We start from the raw sequence: 22,694 nt of genomic DNA on the forward strand, positions 1-22,694 counted from the left end.
TGGGGCCGGGGCGAGTCCTATGAGGGGTCGTGTCCCGGAGGCGAGGGGGCGTGGCCAGGACGGCAGGGCCCGGGCGCTCGGAGGACCTGAGAGAGGCGTGGTGGTCCTATAAGGGGGCGTGTCGACACGCTCAGGGGAGAGGGCGTGTCCTTCAAGGGAGGGGCGTGGCCAAGACGGCCAGACCCGGGCGCTCGGACGGCCTGAGAAGCGGCGGGCGCGGCCGGGCGGGGCGTGTCCTTCAGGAAGGGGCGTGTCCCGGAGGCGAGGGAGGGCGTGGCCAAGACTGCCGGCCCCGGCGCTCAGAGGACCCAGAGGCGTGGTGGTCCTGTAAGGGGGCGTGTCCAGGACGTCCGGCCCGGGCAGGGAGGGAGGGAGGCAGAGAGGGAGGGCCGCTCCGCGCGCGCGCGCGCGCGCTCTCCGCTCAGGCTCGCGCTTGCCGGGCGGGGCCGGCGGCTCCGGAGCGGTCCGGGCTTCCAGGGCTGGCTGGCGGAAGCCGCGGCGCGCCGGCTGGGGAGGGGGCTGGATGCGCGCGCACCCGGGGGGAGGCCGCTGCTGCCCGGAGCAGGAGCAGGAGGCGGAGGAGGAGGGGGAGAGCGCGGCGGGCGGCAGCGGCGACTCCGCCATAGAGCAGGGGGGCCAGGCCAGCGCGCTCGCCCCGTCCCCGGTGAGCGGCGCGCGCAGGGAGGGCGCTCGGGGCGGCGGCGGCCGTGGCCGGGGGCGGTGGAAGCCGGCGGGCCGGGGCGGCGGCGGCGGCGGCGGCGGCGCCAGTGGCCGTGGCCGAGGCCGTGGCCGTGGCCGGGGCCGGGGCCGGGGCCGGGGTCGGGGCCGCGGCCGTCCCCCGAGCGGCGTTGGCGGCGGCGTTGGCGGCGGCGGCGGCCTCGGCGCTGGCGACGGCGGCGGCGGTGGAGGCGTTGGCGGCGGCGGCGGCGCCCCCCGGCGGGAGCCGGTCCCTTGGCCGTCGGGGAGCGCGGGGCCGGGGCCGCGGGGACCCCGGGCGGCGGAGAGCGGGAAGAGGATGGACTGCCCGGCGCTCCCCCCCGGATGGAAGAAGGAGGAAGTGATCCGAAAATCCGGGCTCAGCGCCGGCAAGAGCGACGTCTACTACTTCAGGTACCGCTCCCGGGGTCAGGGGTCAAGGGTCGGGGGGTCAAAGGTCAAAGGGTCTCCGGCCCCGCCGGCCGGCGGGTGCGTGGAAGGAGGTGCCCGCGTGCTCCATTCCCGGCGGGGATCGTGAGGTTTCCCCGAGAGGAGGGCGTCCTGCCCTGTGTCGAGTCGAAAGTGCCCCCCTGTGGGGGAACGTGGGTTTATTTTATTTTATTTTATTTTATTTTACTTTATTTATTTTTTTGGATCATCAGCCCTCCCACCCCCTTACCCCGAAAGGGTTAAACGAAGGTGCAATTAGCTAGTTGCAACACCCAGTTTGGCCATTGGCTCCTGGCCCGCCTGCCTGTTCCCCCAATTCTTCATCATCATCATCATCATCATCATCATCATCATCATCATCATCATCATCATCATAGTGTTGGATCTATCAGATCTATCAGATCACGCACATGTATGTGCTGGGTGGGGTGGGAGGTGGGGAACTGATGGGGTTCCAGCCTCAGTTTCCCTGGCAAGCGGCCTGCCTGCCTTGCCTTGGGAATAAATGCCTGCCTGAAGCTCTCCAGCGAGCGGGTTGGGTTGCATTTCATTGGAAAATGAAACTGTAGGAGGCGGTGAAACCCTGAGACCTACCCCCCCTCCCCAAAGCAAAAGAAAAGTAGTCGTGACCATCCCCCCCCACTCCCCAGGGATCCAAGTTTGGGGATCTTTGAAAGGTGTCAGTCTTGCTCGGCAGTGGGTGATGCTGCTGGCATCTTAGTGGGCAGAGGCCAGGGATGCTGCTGAGTTGGGCAAGGCAGAGGGACATCCCCTTAGGACCAGGAATTAATTGTCTGGCCCTTGATAACCAGCAAGTGTCTGGTCTGACATCCAGAGCTTCAGTTTTCGGCTTCTTCCTGCGATCTCGCAATCCTGCACTCACAAGCTCCTCTCTCTCCAGCCTTTAGTTTGTGGGACCCAGCGTGCTCAAGCCAGCGTTTGTGACTGTTCCTATCAGTGGAATTTCCTTATCGTTTAGTAACTTTCCTAAGTCATCCCATTTATAGAAAAGAATGTAAACATGTTAAATTCAGGGACTTGGAAGGTCAGGTTTGTAGGCTGATGGAAGCCTCCCCCCCCCCAACTACCCCCTCCCCCCGCCCTCGCAAGGAGTATATTTGGGTGTTGGTGGCAGTTTCAGTCAAAAATTAGCCATTGCCTGCTGCCACCACCCAGATCTCTCACCTTATGGCCTCTGAGTCAGTAGTGACTAACCACTGAGCACTTCAGGATGTGGGCTTAGGACCCCCCCCCCCCCAATTTAGCCACTGGGATATTGTCAGGATGGATTTTTCCCCCCATGTTACCACAAATGGTTAATAATTACCCCTCGGGGAAATGTGTGGAAATATATTCACATAAAAGGATGTGGATGAATTGAGAAACTCCAAAATTTTAAAGGTTAAAAACACATTATATTTGTGTGCATATGTATTTATACACTCATATGTAGCCCCAAATGTGACTGCTGTTGATAGGTTCAAATCCAATCCTATTCCTGATGCTTGCTCAAAATGACTAAGTTCAGTAAACTTGGTCACTTCAATAAGTAAGTGCAGTTGCCTTAAAAACCTAGTTTGCCACTGGAGACCATGCACCTTGAAATTTCACGCAAGCAAATGGAAAGCATTTTAAACTTTTGTACAAAGAGGTTTGTCTTAGGGTTTCCTCCTTGTTAGGTGTTAATTTACTTCAGTAAGACTAAGGAATTTAATGGAATAACAACTTCACTTGTTATCATTTAGAGCCCTTCACTTAAGTCCACTTCACACCTCCACAGTTCTTTGTTTTCTGAGCGGCTGTTTGCATGGCCTTTCTGTAAAATGCTTATCTAGGTCTTGTAGCAATTACTCTGGACAAGAATACTGTGTCTGAAATTGAGTTCCTTGAGGAATTGGGACTAGTCAGTTGTCAGTGGAATGTTTAAACTTTGAATTTCCCTCCTGATGATGTGTCTCCTGGGATATGGTTTGTTTGGTTTGAGGATGACGCATTTGCTCAAACGAAGTTTTGATTTTTAACAAAGCTTTTTTTGTTATCCTTTCAGTATCTGGAAAATCAGATTATGGTACAACTTCAATTTGTGAACCTTTTATTTTTTTATTTATTTTTTTATTTTTTTTTGTTTTTTGGGTCACACCTGGCAGTGCTCAGGGGTTCCTCCTGGCTCTACGCTCAGTAATCGCTCCTGGCACACCTGGCTCTACACTCAGTAATCGCTCCTGGCAGGCTTGGGGGACCATATGGGATGCCGGAATTCGAACCACTGTCCTTCTGCATGCAAGGCAAACGCTTTACCTCCATGCTATCTCCCGATCCCATGAATTTTTTATTTTATTTTTTTGAATGTGGTGTTTATTTCGTTATGTTAGCTTAACGTTTTTTTTATTTTGGGATCATACCTGGCAATTATTTTTTATTTTTGTTTTTTTTGGGTCAGACCTGGCGGCGCTCAGGGGTTACTCCTGGCTCTATGCCCAGAAATCGCTCCTGCCAGGCTCTGGGACCATGTGGGATGCCAGGATTCGAACCACTGTCCTTCTGCATGCAAGGCAAATGCACTACCCTTCATGCTATCTCTCCAGCCCCATATACCTGGCAATTCTTAAGGGCCACTCATACTTGGGTGCTTCCGAATCACTTACTCCTGGCTGATTGGGGGACTGTGTAGTTAGTGTTTGGGATTGATTTTGGGCCTTCTGCATTCAAAGCAAGTTTATTTCAACATTTTTTTTTTTTTTTTTTTGTGGTTTTTGGGTCACATCCGGCAGTGCTCAGGGGTTATTCCTGGCTCCAGGCTCAGAAATTGCTCCTGGCAGGCCCATATGGGACTCCAGGATTCGAACCGATGACCTCCTGCATGAAAGGCAAACGCCTTACCTCCATGCTATCTCTCAGGCCCCTATTTCAACATTTTGAATTATCACTCCAGCTGCCTTTTCTTTGACAGTGACTTCTTTTTTTTTTTTTTTTTTTTGGTTTTTGGGCCACACCCGGTGACGCTCAGGGGTTACTCCTGGCTATGAGCTCAGAAGTCACTCCTGGCTTGGGGGACCATATGGGATGCCGGGGGATCGAACCTCGGTCTGTCCAAGGCTAGCGCAGGCAAGGCAGGCACCTTACCTCTAGCGCCACCGCCCGGCCCCGACAGTGACTTCTTAATTAAAACTGTGGATTTGGGCCGGTGAGGTGGCACTAGAGGTAAGGTGTCTGCCTTGCAAGCGCTAGCCAAGGAAGGACCACGGTTCGATCCCTCGGCATCCCATATGGTCCCCCCAAGCCAGGGGCAATTTCTAAGCACTTAGCCAGAGTAACCCCTGAGCATCAAATGGGTGTGGCCCAAAAAAACAAAACAAACAAACAAAAAAAGAGCCCAGTCTCTTTCTTTTGGGCCCGGAGAGATAGCACAGCGGTGTTTGCCTTGCAAGCAGCCGATCCAGGACCTAAGGTGGTTGGTTCGAATCCTGGTGTCCCATAGGGTCCCCCGTGCCTACCAGGAGCTATTTCTGAGCAGACAGCTAGGAGTAACCCCTGAGCACCACCGGGTGTGATCCAAAAAAACAAAACAAAACAAAACAAAAAAAAGTGGATTTTGTATTAGGCAAACAGACTAAATCTAAGTAAAACAAACTTTCTAAAACACTGTGATGTGTGTGTATGTATGCTTGTTTATGTGCATGTGTCCATCCCCATCCATGTGTGTCTGTCTCCATCTGTGTGTGTCCTTGTATGTTTAAGTGTCTGCCATGCCCATCAGGGTCTCACGCCTACTCATTGTCACCTTGGCACTCATTGTCACCTTCTGGGATTTGCGGTGTTTGGGGCACACAAGGTTTTGCTGCTTTGTGTGTGTTTTCCAGCCCTTTAAACTATCTTCTGGGCTCCTAAAACAATAATTGTAAGGTGTATATCAAGCCCATTGACTCATAATTTCTCTACTTTTTCTTTCATTTTTGTCTTTGGACCACACCTGGTGATGCTCAGGGCCTGCTGCTGCCTCTGCTCAGAGATCACTCCTGGCGCAGGACTCTGGGACCCTGTGAGGTGCTGTTGATCAAACCCTGGCTAACCTTGCCTATTGCACTCTCTCACCAGCCCTTTAAATTTGTTTCTTATGAAACACTACAACAGGCAACATGATTTGTCATTTGCTTGTTTATATAAGATAGAGCAGATTGAATTTATTTGTGGCACATGAGTTTAGTTCAGGAAGGAGTATTGTCTATTGTTTATTGACTAGCTACAAAAGGCTACTCTGCAGTGCTATAACTCCCCCCCCCCCCCCCATATATATTGGGTTCAAGACCAGGGCCTCACTTAAGCTATGTTCTGGCCTTTGTGATACTTATATAACATGATACAGCATTTACTTTGACTTTAGTTTTCAGTTAATTATGAGATTCACTTATGAGTAAAGTTGAATCCTCTGTAAAATGTTCTAGTTTACTGTGCCATTGTTTTTCATATTGGCAGCCACATCAACAACTTCTTGGGGGCCGGAGAGATAGCATGGAGGTAAGGCGTTTTTGCCTTGTGTGCAGGTCGGTGGTTCGAATCCCAGCATCCCATATGGTCCCCCGAGCCTGCCAGGAGCGATTTCTGAGCATAGAGCCAGGAGTAACCCCTGAGCACTGCTGGGTGTGGTCCAAAAACAAAAAAAAAAACCCCAAAAAACTCAAAACCAACTATTTCTTAAAAACACTACTGGCCTGGTCGGCCAGAGTGATAGCACAGCGGGTAGGGTGTTTGCCTTGCAGGAGCTGACCTGGGTTTGATCCCTCAAATCCCATATGGTCCCCTGAGCCTGCCAGGAGCGATTTCTGAGTGCAGTCAGGAGTAACCCCTGAGTGCCACCTAGTGTGGCCCCAAACAAAACCAGCAGCATCAACAAATACTACTGACATGGAGCTGAAGATAGGAAAAAGGGTAGGGTAATTGCCTTACATGTTACCCATCTGGGTTCAATCATTTGGTCCCCTCGGCCTGGCAGGAGTGGTCCCCAAGCACAGCCACAAGTAAACCCTGAGCAACTCCTCCTGTAGCCCCCTCAAACAAAAACAAGAACAACAAAAAAAATGGAGAAAAAAATATTATCTCACAAACTCTCAGCATGTTGGTAAACGGGTGGGCTTAGTTAAATCGCCTATGTGAACACCTGCACCTGATTCACACAGATATTAATAATGTTGACTCCTAAATTAGCCTGCCTCTGGGGAGATTAATTTAAATGAATCTGGCCTGTCTGCTAATGTAGGGCGTGGCTGACACTAACTGACTGGACTAATCTTAAATTCATGACAAAGCCTTAGTTCAAGATTTTGGTAGTATTTGGTGGCCAACACTACATTGCCCAGTTTGTTCTAAGGAAAGATAGTGAGGTGTGCCTAGTGTCCCTATAGTAATTTTGTTTCTGTCAGGATTCCTGATAGTGCAGTGGCACTTGTTTGTTACCCTCCTGAGTGTGTTTTTTGAAAGGCATGTGCTTCAATAAAAGTGTTGAAACTGTTGTGGGGTTTCTTAAGTTTCTTGCTTTTCATTTGAGCCATTATTTGAGCTGTAATTTTTTTTTTTTTTTTGGTTTTTGGGCCACACCTGGCAATGCTCAGGGGTTACTCCTGGCTGTCTGCTCAGAAATAGCTCCTGGCAGGCACGGGGGACCATATGGGACACCGGGATTCGAACCAACGACCTTTGGTCCTGGATCGGCTGCTTGCAAGGCAAACGCCGCTGTGCTATCTCTCCGGGCCCTGCTTTACTTGCTATCTGCCATTCCTAATTTTAATTTTAGTTAATCTGCACTTTAAAATATTTTTTTGGAAAAAAAAAAAGCCCACCCAAATCTTTTTTTTTTTTTTTTTTGGGGTGGTGGATAAAAATCTGCAGTAGCTTATCTCTGACTTAAAAAGATATCGGGGCCGGCGAGGTGGCGCTAGAGGTAAGGTGTCTGCCTTGCAAGCGCTAGCCAAGGAAAGGACCACTGTTCGATCCCCCAAACCAGGGGCAATTTCTGAGCGTAGCCACGAGTAACCCCTGAGCATCTAACGGGTGTGGCCCGAAAAACCAAAAAAAAAACCAAACACCTAGTTTATGGTTTGAGATCTAGCCATAAACTTGTTGCCTTTTTAAAACATTCTGATTCAGGGGGATAAAGGGACATTATGGGTAAGGATTTGAGTTTTGTCCTAGGATTGGCCTAGGGACAACTCCTGGCTTTTTGTTGTGTCACTCTTGGAAGTGCTGGGCCCCCTGTACACAGTGCCAGGGTTTGAAGTATGACTGACCATTTATGCAAGCTTCTTGTACTATCTCTGGCCACAATTTCGATTACAATTTGAGTTGTAGAACTAGAGTCTTGGTAAACTGTTAAAAATTTAGTTGTAGTTGGAATATATATTTAATATAAAATATTTAAGAACCATGGTTGCTAGCATGATTGTAGTTGGGTTTCGATCATAAACAGAACACCCCCCTTCACCAGTGTAACATTCCCACCACCAATGCTCCCTCCCTCCACCCCCACCCCTGCCTGTATTCGAGAAAGGCATTCTACTTCTCTTACTCTTTAAGATTGTCATAGTTGTTAGTGCACTCACCATTCTTTGTGGTGAGCTTCACATTGTGAGCCAGTTCTTCCAGCCCTCATCTCTCCTGTCTCTGGGCATTATTACAATATTATCTTTATTTTTTCTTAAAACCCATAGATGAATGAGACTATTCTGTGTCTGTTTCTCTCCCTCTGACTTATTTTACTCAGTGTAATAGAGTCTATGTACTGGAAATTTTTTATTTTTGTTTTGTCTTTTTGGGCCACACCCAGCAGTGCTCAGGGGTTACTCCTGGCTCTCTGCTCAGAAATTGCTCTTAGCAGGCTTGGGGGATTATATGAGATGCCGGGATTTGAACTACCAACGCCCTACCGCTGTGCTATTTCTCTGGTCCCAGAAATATTTTTGATTCTTCAAAATTATGTCTTTGCACCCAGCCAGCCATATCTGAACAAGAAAATACAATGGGATCAGAGAAATGAAAATAGGCACTTGAATAGAAACTAAAAAGATGACCTTAACTTGGAAAAAAGAGGACTTAGACAGCCCAGTTGAGGCCCATAAAATTATGAGTGGCATGTTAATAGTAACATAGTTGGACAGAGGTTAAAAGGGCTGTTTTTGAGCCACACCCAGCAGTGCTCCCTGGGGGATGGTTCCTGGTTGTGCTCAGGAGACCAGGTAGTGCCCAGGAGATCATGTAGTCCTCAGGCTGGAACCATGGAACGAGGGATTCGTGTTTGTAAAGCTTGCTTTCCCCGCCGTGCAGTTGGTATTGTAAAAATCCTTTTTGTTGGGGCCGGAGAGATAGCATGGAGGTGTAAAGCGTTTGCCTTGCATGCAGAAGGTCGGTGGTTCAAATCCTGGCGTCCCATATAGTCCCCTGAACCTGCCAGGAGCGACTTCTGAGCATAGAGCCAGGAGTAGTAACCCCTGAGCACAGCTGGGTGTGACCCAAAACCAAAACCAAAAAAAAAAATCCTTTTTGTTTTTGACCACACCCAGCAGTGTTCAGGGCTGACTCCTGGCTTTGAGTGCAGGGATCACATCTTGTTAGGCCCCTGGGTGCCTGGTCGTACTGGTCCACCACATGCTGTACTATTATTGCTCTGCACCCCCCCCCCCCCATTGTAAAAATCTTAATGGTGTTTTAGCCATTGCTGCAGATTATCCTGTGGTGTGCTGGGATGAAATGAGTGGAAATATTAAGTCCAGTAGTAATGTCAGGTTCAAATTTTCATAATTAAAGTTGAGGGTGTTGCAGAAGCAGTTTTTATTCTTTTTTGACTATTAGACATTTAAAAGGAGAAATCGTGGTAAATCAAATGTTCTGTTCTGGGACATATAACTGATCATATTTTTCAGAAGTGCTTGCCTACTCCTGTGCTCCTGCATCTGTCTAGTCTAGGGTCTGTCTCATTGCTTGGATGGGAGCACTTTCCTTCAGGAGTTAGCTCAGTGGGCTGATGTGCATGAAGCAGGCTGGATTTGAACTCCTAACATGTAAGGACCCTCTGAGCACTACCAGGAATCACCCCCAAGTGTTGAGCTGGGAGAAGCATTGAGCCCTGCCAGATGTGACCCCCCCCCTTAAGTCAAAAGCAATTTTTCAAAAAACTTTAAGTAAACAAATTAGTCTTGCCGGGAGTGATCCCTGAGCACTGAGCCAGGAGCCTCTAAACACCACCGGGTATGGCCCAAAAACCAAAAATATTTTTTTGAACAAAAAATTAGTATTCCATTAAATTACAGTTAAGTCAAGTTGTAATATGCTGGGCAAATGTTGCTTATAAAATGATTACTGTAAAAAAAAACCTAGAGTACTTTTGCTTCCTGATTCAGTCCAAGTTTTACGAATTTATTAGCTGAGGAAAGAAAAGAAATGTAGTAGTTATTGTTTATTATATAATTTAAATGTTTGCCTTTCCCTTTTCTTCTGGGAGTGTTTACAACTGGCGGTGCTCAAGCCTACTCCTCAATCACTGCTGGTGGAGCTAGGAGGGAGGACCATTACGGTGCCAGGGATCATACCTGGGATGGCTGCGAGCAAAGTGAGGTAGATCACTGACTGGAATCCGCAGAGAAATTTTTGTGATGGTGCGACAGTGCACATTTAATTACTAGAATTTGCTGTGAAGTCTCACCTGCTCGAACCACATAACCTCTTCAGTAAAGGAAGCTGTGTAGTCCCAAAAGAATTGATAAATATACATGCTAAAAATAGTCTTCAGTAGAAATGGATAGTAAAAATTGCATTTGTGAATTCATTTATTCACTATTTTAATTAACGGGATTGAAGCAGGTGATTTCTAAAAGAGGTGACAGTGCTTGTTTTGTCTGGGATTTTATAGTGGGACTAGTAGAAACTTGTAACTTTTCCACTCATGTTTCCCATCTTAGACTTGCCTGGTGACTTAGAAATGTTATCAAGCAAGTCTTATTTCACTTATTTTACTCCTTAATTAGGAATATCACTTTCCTTTTTAGCTGTTTATCTTTTATTGCTGTTTGTCCTTCCTACTAAGAAACGACTAAAATTATAAAATTAAGTTTATTTTTATTTATTTATTTTTTGGGGCCACACCCGGTGATGCTCAGGGGTTACTCCTGGCTATGCGTTCAAAAAGTGGCTCCTGGCTTGGGGGACCATATGGGATGCGGGGGGATCGAACCACGGCCCGTCCTAGGCTAGCACTGGCAAGGCAGACAGACACCTTACCTCTAATGCCACCGCGCCGGCCCATAAAATTAAATTTGAAGTCTCATATTTTTTTGTTTTGTTTTTGATTTTTGGGCCACATCCAAGCTGAATTGGGAGTTTACTCCTACCTAGCTTTGGTGCTCAGGAATCAATATTGGTAGGTTTAGGGTACTATATGGAATGCTAGGGTTCAAACCCTGGTTGATTATTTTGCAAGGCAAACACCCTACCTGCTGTACTATTGCTCTGATACCAAAGCTTCTCGTAATTTAAATACACTGAAAGGAAAGGGAGTGAAAAATTTGAATATCTGGAGCTGGAGTGATAGACAGTGGGAAGGGTGTTTGCCTTGCATGCAGCTGACCTGGATTATATGGTCACAAGAGCCTGAAGGAATAGCTTCTGAGTGCAGAGCTAGCAGTAACCCTTGAGTGCTGCTGGGTGTGAACCAAATACCAAAATAAAGAAAAAAAAGAATTTTTTTGGGGGGGTTTTGAGCCACACCCAGTGGTACACAGGTGTTATACCTCTGGCAGGCTCAGAGGACCATAGGGGATACCAGAGACTAAAGCCAGTGGTATGTTTAAGGCAAATATGCCCTACCCACTGTACTATAACTCTGGCCCCCTACCTGGATCTTCTACATTTTAATTTTATAAATTCAAACATGCTTGTTTTGGTACACAAGTTGTGTGTGAATATAAATAATAGAAAATATAATTCAAGATTAGAGTTTAAAATTGAACACTTAATCTTCATCAGGAACAGTTTTGAGTGATATATGATGATGATGGTCAAGAACATAATTTTTATTTTCCTTTTTTTTTCTCAGTGTGAACATAATTTTTTAAAGGTTTTCCTTTTTTGGCTGCTTCCTAAGGTAGTTCTCTGAGGCTACTCTAGCTCCATGCTCAGGGATTGTCCCTGGAAGTGCTCAGGGGACCATGTGGTGTAGAGATCCTTTATGCAAAGCAGTGCTCCATCCCCTGAGCACTTATTTTTGTCATTTAAAACATTTGTTTATTGTTGAACTTTTTATTTTCTTTGGCCACTTATTAATCTTTCCTTTCCCTCCCTCCCTCCCTCCCTCCTTCCCTCCCTCCTTCCCTCCCTCCCTCCCTCCCTCCCTCCCTCCCTCCCTCCCTCCCTCCCTCCCTCCCTCCCTCCTTCCTTCCTTCCTTCCTTCCTTCCTTCCTTCCTTCCTTCCTTCCTTCCTTCCTTCCTTCCTTCCTTCCTTCCTTCCTTCCTTCCTTCCTTCTCTCTCTCCCTCTCCCTTCCTCCTTCCTTCCCACCCTCCCTCCCTCTCTCTTATAAAACATCAGACTCTCTAGTTTATGAATTCCCTTGAACTTTTATTCTTGCCCTGATTTTAAATTATTGTCTGGTATTTCTTTCTTGGAATGAATCTTTTGTTTTCTCTTCCTCTCTGCCTTCTGGATTTAAGAATTGATTAAAGCAAGGGAGAATGTGCTTAAAATTATCTTTAATATATATGTTGATGTTTGTATCTCTTTAAAAGGGGGGTCTTCTGGAGGCCTCAGAGCCTTGCTCACTCCTCCATAGCTTAGTCTATTTTTCTGGGGGGGGGGGAAATATATTTCTGTTTATATTTTATTATGGCAGAGCTTAAAGATAAAAATAAAAGTAAATAAAATTTTTATGTTGTTTTTATCGTTAAATTATTTTTATTTAAAATATTTACAAATATTTACTTACAGATATTTACAAATATGATTGTAGTTGTATGATTACAGTCATGTGAAGAACACCCCCTTCACCAGTGAAAGATTCCCACCACCAGTTTTCCAGATCTCCCTCCTCCCCACCCCATCCACACCTTGAGACAGGCTTTCTACTTTCCTTATTCATTCACATTGTTAAAATAGTTCTCAGTGTAGTTGTTTATCTAACTACACTGATCACTCTATGTGGTGAGCTTCATGTCATGAGCTGCACCAGTAAATAAAGTTTTTTTTAATGACTCCTAGCCAGTTTTAACCGTAATCAACTCATGGCCGATCTTGTTTTGTCATTTAATGCTTTCTTTTATTTCTTTACCCCAACACCATTTATATTTTTCAGTTATTTCCAGACATTTATTTCTCACGTTTCCATAGTAGTGTCTAGTCTTCAACTCAGTCAAAACAACCAGTGTCTTCTCTCATCCCATTCCTCCCCAGGGCCCTAAGGCAGTGGGATGAGGTTAAATAAAATTTCATATTCATTTTTGTTGTTGTTGTTGTTGACACCTGGTCAGTCTAGTGAGGAACTGTGGTGCTGGGTAGGGCACCTGGCCCTTCCTCATCCACAGCTTGTTCTCTTGCCTTTTTACTCCCACTTGAAGTTTTACATTTTTGTATGTCATTTTGTGATTTTATTTTTTTCTTAGCCATTGTAGTTTGTTACTATTAACAAACTGCTCATATATAATTTTTATATCATAAAGTTTATGGGATGAAAATGACTGATACAGAATTTGAATTAATTATGTGGTTTTGGGCCACACCTGGCAGTGCTCAAGGGCTACTCCTGGCTCTGTACTCGGGACCATATGGGATGCCGGGGATCAAACTTAGGCTGGTTGCATGTAGGGCAAACACCTTCCCACTGTGATACCACTCTATTGCTCTGGCACTTAAATATATATCTTAAAGAGAAAGCTGGAATGTTTTATCAGTAGGAAGATTATAAATGCATTTTTTCTTAAGATACTTCAAAAAGAATGTTGTCATTCTTCCTCTCCATTATTATTATTTGTTGTTGTTGTTGTTGTTTTTGGTTTTTGGGCCACACCCGGCAGTGCTCAGAGCTCATTCCTGGCTGTCTGCTCAGAAATAGCTCCTGGCAGGCACGGGGGACCATATGGGACACCGGGATTCGAACCAACCACCTTTGGTCCTGGATCAGCTGCTTGCAAGGCCAACACCGCTGTGCTATCTCTCCGGGCCCTATTATTATTATTATTATTTTTGGTTTTGGGTCACACCCGGCAGCGCTCAGGGGTTACTCCTGGCTTTACACTAAGAAATCGCTCCTGGCAGGCTCGAGCGATTCGAGAGATTCGAACTACCGTCCTTCTGCATGCAAGGCAAATGCCCTATCTCCATGCTATCTCTGCCCCTCCTCTCCATTATTAAAGAAATTGTTTTTATAACTCAGACTTACTTGTTTGTAATGTTTATATTAAAAATAACTTTCCAATTAAAAATATCAGTTTACATACTTTAATGTTTTGAAACATTTTGTTAAGGAACTTTTCAAAAGTATAAAATTCAAAAAATGACCAAGAACCCAGCCTCAATTGTTTTTTCGAGGAGGGTGGTTTTGGATACTACCCAGAAGAGGTGCTCAGAGGCTACTACTTGTTCTGTGTTCGACACTCTTTGCTGGCAGTGCTTGGGGGAACAGGGATTGGGTCTGGGTTGCATCCAAGCCAGGCTCGCTCCTTAACCTCTCTACTTTCTCTCTCGCCAAATAATTATCAGTCTGTTTCATCCATAACCCGATCGACTACTCTTGACACACTTAGTCTTCATTATATTTATAAATGCTTCTATATAAATATTTCTTTTGGGCGGGACCCAAGGGGAGATAAAGCAAAATTTAAACTTGCGGAAGTTTTATCGAGTTTATAGTATTTGTTTCTGGGACCACTTCTGAGAGTGCTTAGTGGCTAATCCAACTCAGTGCTGAGGACCATGTGGTGCCAGAGATTGAGCCTGGACCTCCTGCAAACAACGCTCTCAACCCCTTGAACAGTTTGCTAAAACAGGAAAAAATTGCTGTGGTGCCAAAGAAGGAACTACTTTCCTTTAATTAGTTTTGTTCAGACTTTGTGGAATGAGGTGTAAGGTGAATTGGTATTTCTATTCTTGAAAATTAGGGTTAGTGATTTATGTTCTGGATCGAGTAAAAGATACTATTTGCAAAAGTCTGATTAACAGTCAATCATTTTGAGTAGAGTCATTTAACCAGTCTGACCGGAGCAAAGGTCACAGGGTAAAATGGGTACAAAATAGAGGTTGAAAGATTAAGAGGAGGCTAAATATAAAGAATCTGATATAGAAGGTTAGTTATTTGGCTCCCTTTCACGAACAGGTGAAAGTCCATGAAGGCCTAACCATTTTTAAACTGGAATATAGTTTAGAAAGAAAAAGTCTTTCTTTTAGTCTTTGAGACTAATCTATCAGATTCCTGGTCTTGGGGATTTTGACCTGAGGTGATTAAGACTTGACTTAAGACTCCAAGGGTCTCAAACTTGCCGCAAATGGCCCTCCGTACAACATTTTGTGGCCCTGCCCTAGAGGAATCTTTTTTTTGTTTTGTTTTGTTTTAGTTGTTTGGGTCACACCCCCCAATGTTCAAGGCTTACTACTACAGATTTTGCACTCAAGGATCACCCCGACTTTGCCTCCTGCGGCCCACAGGTAAATTGAATTTGAGACCCCTGAAAGCTGTTGCAATAGAATAGAAAGGATGGATTCAAAGGTGATTGCAAAGGGGTTAGTACCGGGATTTAGTCACTGATAAAAAGAGAGATATGTTAGATAGGAGGAAATAAAAACTGACTTGATCAAAGGAAAGGATTCAGGATGGGTCATTTTTTGGGGGGTGGAGGGGTGATTGGAGCCACCCACGGTGGAACTCAGAGACTATTTAGTCATAGATGGTGTGGTGAGTGGGGAGCCATGCAGTGTAACTGCCTTAAGTGCTGTTTCTTTGCCTCCAGGAGGCTTGGATTGTAGGAGGTAAGGTGTTTTCGCGGTTCATCTTGTTAGAAACATACTTGATGCTGTACTAGCCTTTGCTCAGACTGATTTTTTTTTCATGGTTTGCTTTAACAGTCCTATTACGCTTGTTAAGGTAACATAAAAAATATTCCATCTTGCAGAGAGGTCTGTCTTCAGGGTGCAGTTTCAACACTGACTAGAAAGAAGCAGGTCTTCATTAGTGGGCATATGATAGTTTGGTTTAGGAAATGATGGTTACAGGCACCTTTATAGAGTGACAATACATACAAATGCTACTAACTAAAGTGACCATTTTTCTGTATTTCCGGTATCTCAGTTAAACTTTTTTAGATTAGAAAGTCAGATTTCAAGTATAATTTTCTTTTGGGGGAAAAGTATGGTTAAAAATCTCTTAAGATACTTAAGGAAGTGCTTTAAACAGGTTAAATCAGTTGAGAGGAAACAGTTCAAGTGATGCATTTGTTCTTAAATATCCTATGGAGTTGTAATACATGTTTGAAAATTTTATTTAAGAGTCCAGAGTGGTAGCACAGCGGTAGAATTTGCCTTGCACGAGGCCGAACTGGGCCAGACCTGGGTTCAATCTTCATATAGTACCCCAAGCCTTCGAGGAGCGATTTCTGAGCCAGGAGTAATGGCTGAACGCCTCTGGATGTGGCCCCAAAACAAATAAACAAAAAACAAAGAAGATTTCATTGAAGGATGTTCCTTGGGTAGAAGTTGGTTCAGGATTGACGTAGCTACCAGATTGGGAGGAATTTGTGTGAGTGTGTGTGTGTGTGTGTGTGTGTGTGTGTGTGTGTGTGTGTGTGTATGTGTGTGTTGGAACATGAAATACTGGTAGCAGAGGAAATTGAAAATGACTAATACCCTTTATTAGAGTTTAGAAAAATTTCTTTATGCTATAATTCAAATGTTTTTAGAATAAAATTCACACTCCTCACATTCTCTCCTACTGTGTTTGAGACCAGAATCCAGAGCAGCCACTGTAGACAATAGACAAATTATTTAGTCATTTTGGGGGAAAAAGAATGGGACTCCAGTGACTGCATTTTCTTTTTTTCTTACTCTGGTTTTCCCATAGTTTCCCTGGTGGAGAGGTGCTGAAAATGATGGGGAGTGGGTGCCTGGGTGCAATTGGGGAGGGTGCTTTCTGCCTGTTTGCATAAAGAACGTTTTTTTTTTTTTTTTTTTTTTTTTCCGGGGAGGCACCCACTGATTTCCTGAAAAGGGATGGTAATATGCCAAGGAAGTTGGGAAACTGACTGGCTTTTCTTCCCACCACTTCCTGGGCCATTTTGCTTCAGTGTGGATGTTCTCTCTGCCAGCAGAATTCCTGATAGCCATTCCCTTGGGCCTTGCCCTTTAGCCATCTCCTGCAAAGAACCGTCTTAAAATCCCTGGAGTAGCCATTGGTACTTTGCACTGAAAGTAGCAATTACAGAAAAGAAAATGGTTATGGAGCAGCAGTTATAGAAAAGAAAAATTGCATCATTGATCGTTGTAGTGCAGACAGCATTGTGTTTGCTCTTTGTAGCTATCGTATATCGATGCTCTACAAAATTAAAATTTTGGGGGGGTGGGAAACGTAAAAAAAAAAAATTAAAATTTTAAGACAGTGTGCAGCAATTTGGCATGAATGACTGGAAACCAGTTTTCTATTTTTTTCAGTTTTGGGGTCATACTCAGTGCTGCTCAGGACATACTTCTAACTGTGTGGCATCATTCTTTGGCTCTGCCCAGGGGACCTTACTCTGTGCTGCTCGTTACTCTATGCTTTCTCTGAACCTGGATACCATATGTTACTCCACCTGTTGTTTATATATGGCGGTTGTCAAAATTTCTGCTATTTTTCTTTGCTAATTTAGTTTTTTGGTAGAGTATATCTGATCTTGACCAATTCTTTCCATTTGATTGTAAAATCAGTAAGTACAGAAATTATTTTAGGCTCTGTTAAGTTGCAATCATTTACTATGTATAGCTTTTTACTTTCAGTTCTAGGTGGAGTTCCTTAAATTGGGGGGAAGAGTTTCTAAAATTTGTCTCTAATATTTTGTTCTGCAGAGTAAAGGCATAATGAGGCTCTAGTTAATCTGTTTTCTGACTAGTTATCTGGTATATCAGCTGGTTAATAAGAGACTTCTTGATGCAGGATTAATGAAATTTCTCAATTGAGTCTTTCAAAAAATGGCTTTGTTGGGGCCAGAGCGATAGCACAGCCTACCTTGGTTTGATCCCTTGCATTCCATATGGTTCTTGAGCCTGTCAGGAGTGATTTCTTTTTTCGGGGAAAAGGGGCGGAAGGGGCATACCCAGTGGTGCTCAGGTTATTCCTGGTTCTGTGCTCAGAAATCCCTCGGACCATATGGGATGCTGGGGATTGAACCCTGGTCGTTGCATACAAGGCAAAGGCCCTACTGCTGTGCTATTACTCTGGCCCTTCCAGGAGGGATTTCTGAGTGCAGCCAGGAGTTAGTCACCCCAAGTGCCACTGGGTGTGGCATCCAAATCAAACAAGCAAACGAAAGACTCTCTTACTTAGCATTCTAGCAAGAATAGCAATGCTTATCGTTTTTGGTGGAAATTGCTTGTATATATACTGTATTTTTTCCTCTATAAGATGCACCTGACCATAAAACACACATAGTTTTTAGACAAGGAAAACAAGAAAAAAAATATTCTAAAGCAAATGGTACAATGCAAGATGCTGTCAGGAGACATCAGTTGGGAACAACCAGCCTAAGTGTGAGGCTGAAGTATATTTACAGTATATTACCACAGCTGGTTAAATACATTTACCTAACTTTTTTTACATCAGAAAATAAAAAATTTTAAATACTTTTTTGTTAATATATAAAAAAAAGTCACAGCAGTGGTCAAATAGTTTTAAACAAAAGCTCTTATATGTAATGGTGAAAGTGTGTTAGCCAGATTGCTCATATTGTGTGATATGTCTGTGCAATAAAGGGGGTGTAACACTGTGCATGTGAAGTGGTTAGTCGATGTTTTCCTCTCCTGCACTCAGGCTTCAGCTCCAGGCTGCATTTTTTCATGAGACACAGACATCCCCCCATCTTGGGGGGGGGTACATGTTATGGTACAAAAAATATGGTATATATACATTTTTTTTCCTGTTTGTTTTGGGGACACACAACTGTCATTCCTGGTCAGGGATCAAATCCAGATTGGCCTTGTGGAAGGCAAGAGACTTTCCCATTATGCTATCCCGCTGGCAGCACTGGAAGTTGCTTGTATTATCATCTGGAGATTTGTTGGCAGTCCAGCTTTTTTTTTTTTTTTATAATTGTAAATGAGATCTTCTTAGTGGGATAACTGATTGAGAATCATCATCTTATTTTTCAGAGGATCCTTCATTTTATATTCCTTCCCTTATACATGTAATTTCGCCCCTAAGTTTTTATTAACACTGTGATTAAGTTGTCCTTAATAGAGTTGTTACAGGCATTATACACCAATTCCATCACCACTGTGACCTTCCCTTTATATTCTCCCCAGTCTCCCACCCAATGCCAAAACCAGATCACTTGCATCGTATTGCTTATTACAACACAAAGGCAAATGGAATCATCAAAACTTAGCTAAACCCAGGTCTATTTGAAATGATTGTTACATCTCTCCATAGTGGTACTAAAGTAAATAAATCCAAAGATTTATTGGGCTGTGGTTGTTGCTCCTTGAGCCTTCTGTGTTGCTATTTAGGCTAACTGAGCTTGGGAGATACTTTATATCTTCCTGTTGGTAGTATTAAGCTGACAATACAGAAAATATTGAGGTTTTCATTAGGTCCAGAATTTACAATTCTGAAACATATTTGGCAGCCTGGCAGTTTGTTAAGGTTAAGATGTGAAGCAGGTTGTTACAGTCAGAGGGTGTAGGGTGTAGTGTTTACTGCCATAGTTCATGCAGGAAGGGGACCCCCCCCCCCCATCCTTTTTTTAAGTATTCCACAGGTATTAACTGGGACCAGACTAGCTGGGAAGTATCGCAGCCATTATCTTTACTGGTGTGGAAGAGCTGAGCAACTTTTCTGTTGGAGTGATGGCCTACATGTAGTATTTTTATTTATTTATTGGGGGGGGGGCACACCCAGTGATGCTCAGGGATCACTCTTGGCTCTGCACTCAGAAATCCCTCCTGGCAGGCTTGGGGGACCATATGAGATGCCAGGGATGGAACTGAGGTCCATCCTGGATCAGCCGCATGCAAGGCAAATGCCCTACCACTATGCTATTGCTATGGTCCGGACATGTAGTTTATATTTTTGTTTGTTTATATATTTATTTATTTGGTTTCTGGGCCACACCTGGTGATGCTCTGGGGTTATTCCTGGCTCTATGCTCAGAAAAATCGCTCCTGGCTTGGGGGACCATATGGGATGTTGGGGGATTGAACCATCCTAGGTTAGTCACTTGCAAGGCAAATACCCTACCACATGTGCCACCGCTCCAGCCCCTCTATGTGTAGTTTTTGAAGTTGAATAGTTTATGAGGTTTAGGTTTTGCTTGTGAGAAACCTGAATATCTTATTATGTGAAATATTTTTATGGCTATTCCAGCTTAAATTAATTATATGTGTTATATTAGTATTGTTCCTATTACTATTAGGATTACTGTCATACAGTCTTCAAATTAATTGGGTCTTATAGTACTTCATTTTTTGGGTTCTGTAATAGGATAACAATAAGAATATTTTCAGTTCAATTTTAAAAGCTTTTTTTTTTGTTTGTTTGTTTTTGTTTTTGTTTTTGTTTTTGGGTCACACCCGGCAGCGTTCAGGAGTTACTCCTGGCTCTATGCTCAGAAATCCCTCCTGGCAGGCTCAGGGGACCATATGGGATGCCGGAATTCGAACCACCGATCTTCTGCATGAGAGGCAAACGCCTTGCTTCCATGCTATCTCTCTGGCCCCATCAATTTTAAAAATTCTATGTAGTACAGATTTCTAAGAAAGCATAGAATTTAGGACAGGAGCAAATTGTACAGTAGGTAAGGTGCTAATTATCTTGCATTCCTGAGCACAGAGCAGGAAGTAAGCTCTCTGAGTACATTAGTGTGGCCCAAAAGCAAACAGACAACAACAGAAAAACCATAGTTTACCATTCTCTTTTGTCTGCAAGTAAAAATTTTTATTATTTAGTGTTCAACCTAGTTTCTTGCTATGAAAAAAGTCACTTTGTGCAGCTATATAGCCATACTCTACAAATAATTTGCACTACATAAATCATGTTTGATGGTTATATATATATATATTTGATAGTTTTAAAAAGTGACACTGTGGTGATGGGGGAGATAGCTCAAAGAACTGGAGCTCATTCTTTGTATGCGGAAGCATCGGTTCAGCTCCCAGCACATTATTTCCAGATACCAATGAATATGACCCCCAAAACTAAGGTGAAGGTGGCATGGTAGTTTCTAGTTGTTTGATGCTTCAGGGAGTTTATCTAGGGTTGTACTGAGAGCGGAGAGAAAGCACACAGGCTGAGGGCATGCTTTGCAATGCAGAATGTCCATGATCCATCCCTTACATTGCATAGAAGTCTCCTGAGCACTGGTGGGTGTGGACCCCAAACTATAAAAGAATTGTTGGAATGAAGTAGAACTTTCTGGTTGGAACCATTATTTCTAATAGGGATTGAAGGATCACAGCTTCATACATTACATTTTCACTGAGCTTTAAGGATTCAGTAGTCTTATACTAGATTGTTGCTTATGCTTATTCTTTTTCTTTTCTTTTTTTTGGTTTTTGGGTCACACCCGGCGTTGCTCAGGGGTGACTCCTGGCTGTCTGCTCAGAAATAGCTCCTGGCAGGCACGGGGGACCATATGGGACACCGGGATTCGAACCAACCACCTTTGGTCCTGGGTCGGCTGTTTGCAAGGCAAACACCGCTGTGCTATCTCTCCGTGCCCGCTTATGCTTATTTCATCTGGAAATATAAAGCTTTATGTGACCTGAATGTGACTCTATATTGGTAACAGTAAATTTGTTAGTGGAACTCCAGTGTAAACCCAGTGAACACACTGACTCCCCCCCCCCCCTCAGATTTGAACCCAGGGCCCCTTACAGGAAAACTAGTGCTTACCACTGAGCTACTCAGATTCCTGGTAACGTTTTTTTCCCCCCCCTCGGGCCACACCTGTTTGGTGCTCAGGGGTTATTCCTGGCTAAGCGCTCAGAAATTGCCCCTGGCTTAGGGGGACCATATGGGACACTGGGGGATCGAACCGTGGTCCTGATCCTTGGCTAGCGCATGCAAGGCAGACACCTTACCTCTAGCGCCACCTCGCCGGCCCCAAGGTAACATTAATATTAGATCGGAATTTGGGGTTCCCAGGATGGTAAAAAGTTGGGGAAAAATGTGAAGTCCAGGGAGATATCCAGAGATCTTGTTGGCATACCTTGTATCGCAGAAGGCCTGGTACCACAGATGCTAAGCAGCACGGCATTACTGGGCCCTAATGTTCTTATTTCCTTTTAGTTTGGTTTTGGGGGCACACCCAGGGGTTTCCAGGACTACTTCTTGGCTCTGCTTTAAGAGCAGGGATCTGCTGAACCCTGCTGATGGTTCAGTGTGTTGTTCGGGTGTTCGGATGTTGACAGGGGGACTGTGCAGTGTAAGGTTGAGTCAGGGATTCTTGCATACAAATGTGCTCAGCCCTTTGCTGTGTCTCTCCAGCCCCCCCCCCCCCACTAGTTTCCTTTAGCCTTCTGTATATTTATGGCACTTTAGTGATTTTTTTCCTCCCAACCTGACGGTATATCTTACAAGAAGTAAATCTGATAAATTTCTAAGGTAATATACAACTGAAGGACTAGAGCTGGGGTGATGGTACAGTGGGTAGGGTACTTGCTTTTGTATATGACTGACCCAGGTTCCATCCCTAGCACTGTTTATGATTCTCTGAGTCCCACAGGACTCAATCCTAAGTGCAAAAGCAGGAGTGAATCTCAAGCTCCATTATGTGCAGTCCCCCTCAAAAAAAGAAAAACATTGTGAAAGCTATTAAAGAAACTTACTAATAAAACATTATATAATAATGTATTATATGTTATGCATATATACATATTATATATTGTGATACTGTATTAAATAAGCATATAAATACATATTATATACAGCATTATATATTATATATTTATTTTATAAACATATTTTAAAATCCTTACATTCATTTTCTACTTTAAATATCAACTTTTTTGGGGGGGGTCACACCCGGCAGCGCTCAGGGGTTACTTCTGGCTCTATGCTCAGGAATCACTCTTGCAGGCTCAGGGGACCATATGGGATGCCGGGATTTGAACCACCGGTCTTCTGCATGAAGAGCAAATGCCTGACCTCCATGCTATCTCTCCGACCCCTAAATATTAACATTTGAGTAATGTTTTTCTATTGTGTTTGACTTTAGATAGGTAGCCCAGCAGTAACATAGATTCCTCTACTTCTATGGAGACATTGTGACTTTATGTTTTCCTTCTCTTGCGCTTGTTGTTTGCTGGTGGTGTGATGACTAGGGATCACACACATGCTGC

The 22,694-nt window shown here is 44.3% G+C and overlaps 1 protein-coding gene across 1 annotated transcript in view; it reads left to right on the forward strand.

The window, feature by feature from the left end:
• Window positions 1-508: 508 nt before the first annotated feature.
• MBD2 (methyl-CpG binding domain protein 2) overlaps window positions 509-22,694 on the forward strand; it is an 86,296-nt gene continuing 64,110 nt past the window's right edge. Inside the window, exon 1 of the mRNA XM_049782155.1 lies at window positions 509-1,110. Within this exon, the coding sequence (XP_049638112.1) occupies window positions 524-1,110 (587 nt within the window). The 5' untranslated portion in view covers window positions 509-523. The remainder of the gene's footprint in view (window positions 1,111-22,694) is intronic.

This window comes from Suncus etruscus, chromosome 10, assembly GCF_024139225.1.
Source record: "Suncus etruscus isolate mSunEtr1 chromosome 10, mSunEtr1.pri.cur, whole genome shotgun sequence".
Lineage (NCBI taxonomy): Eukaryota > Metazoa > Chordata > Mammalia > Eulipotyphla > Soricidae > Suncus > Suncus etruscus.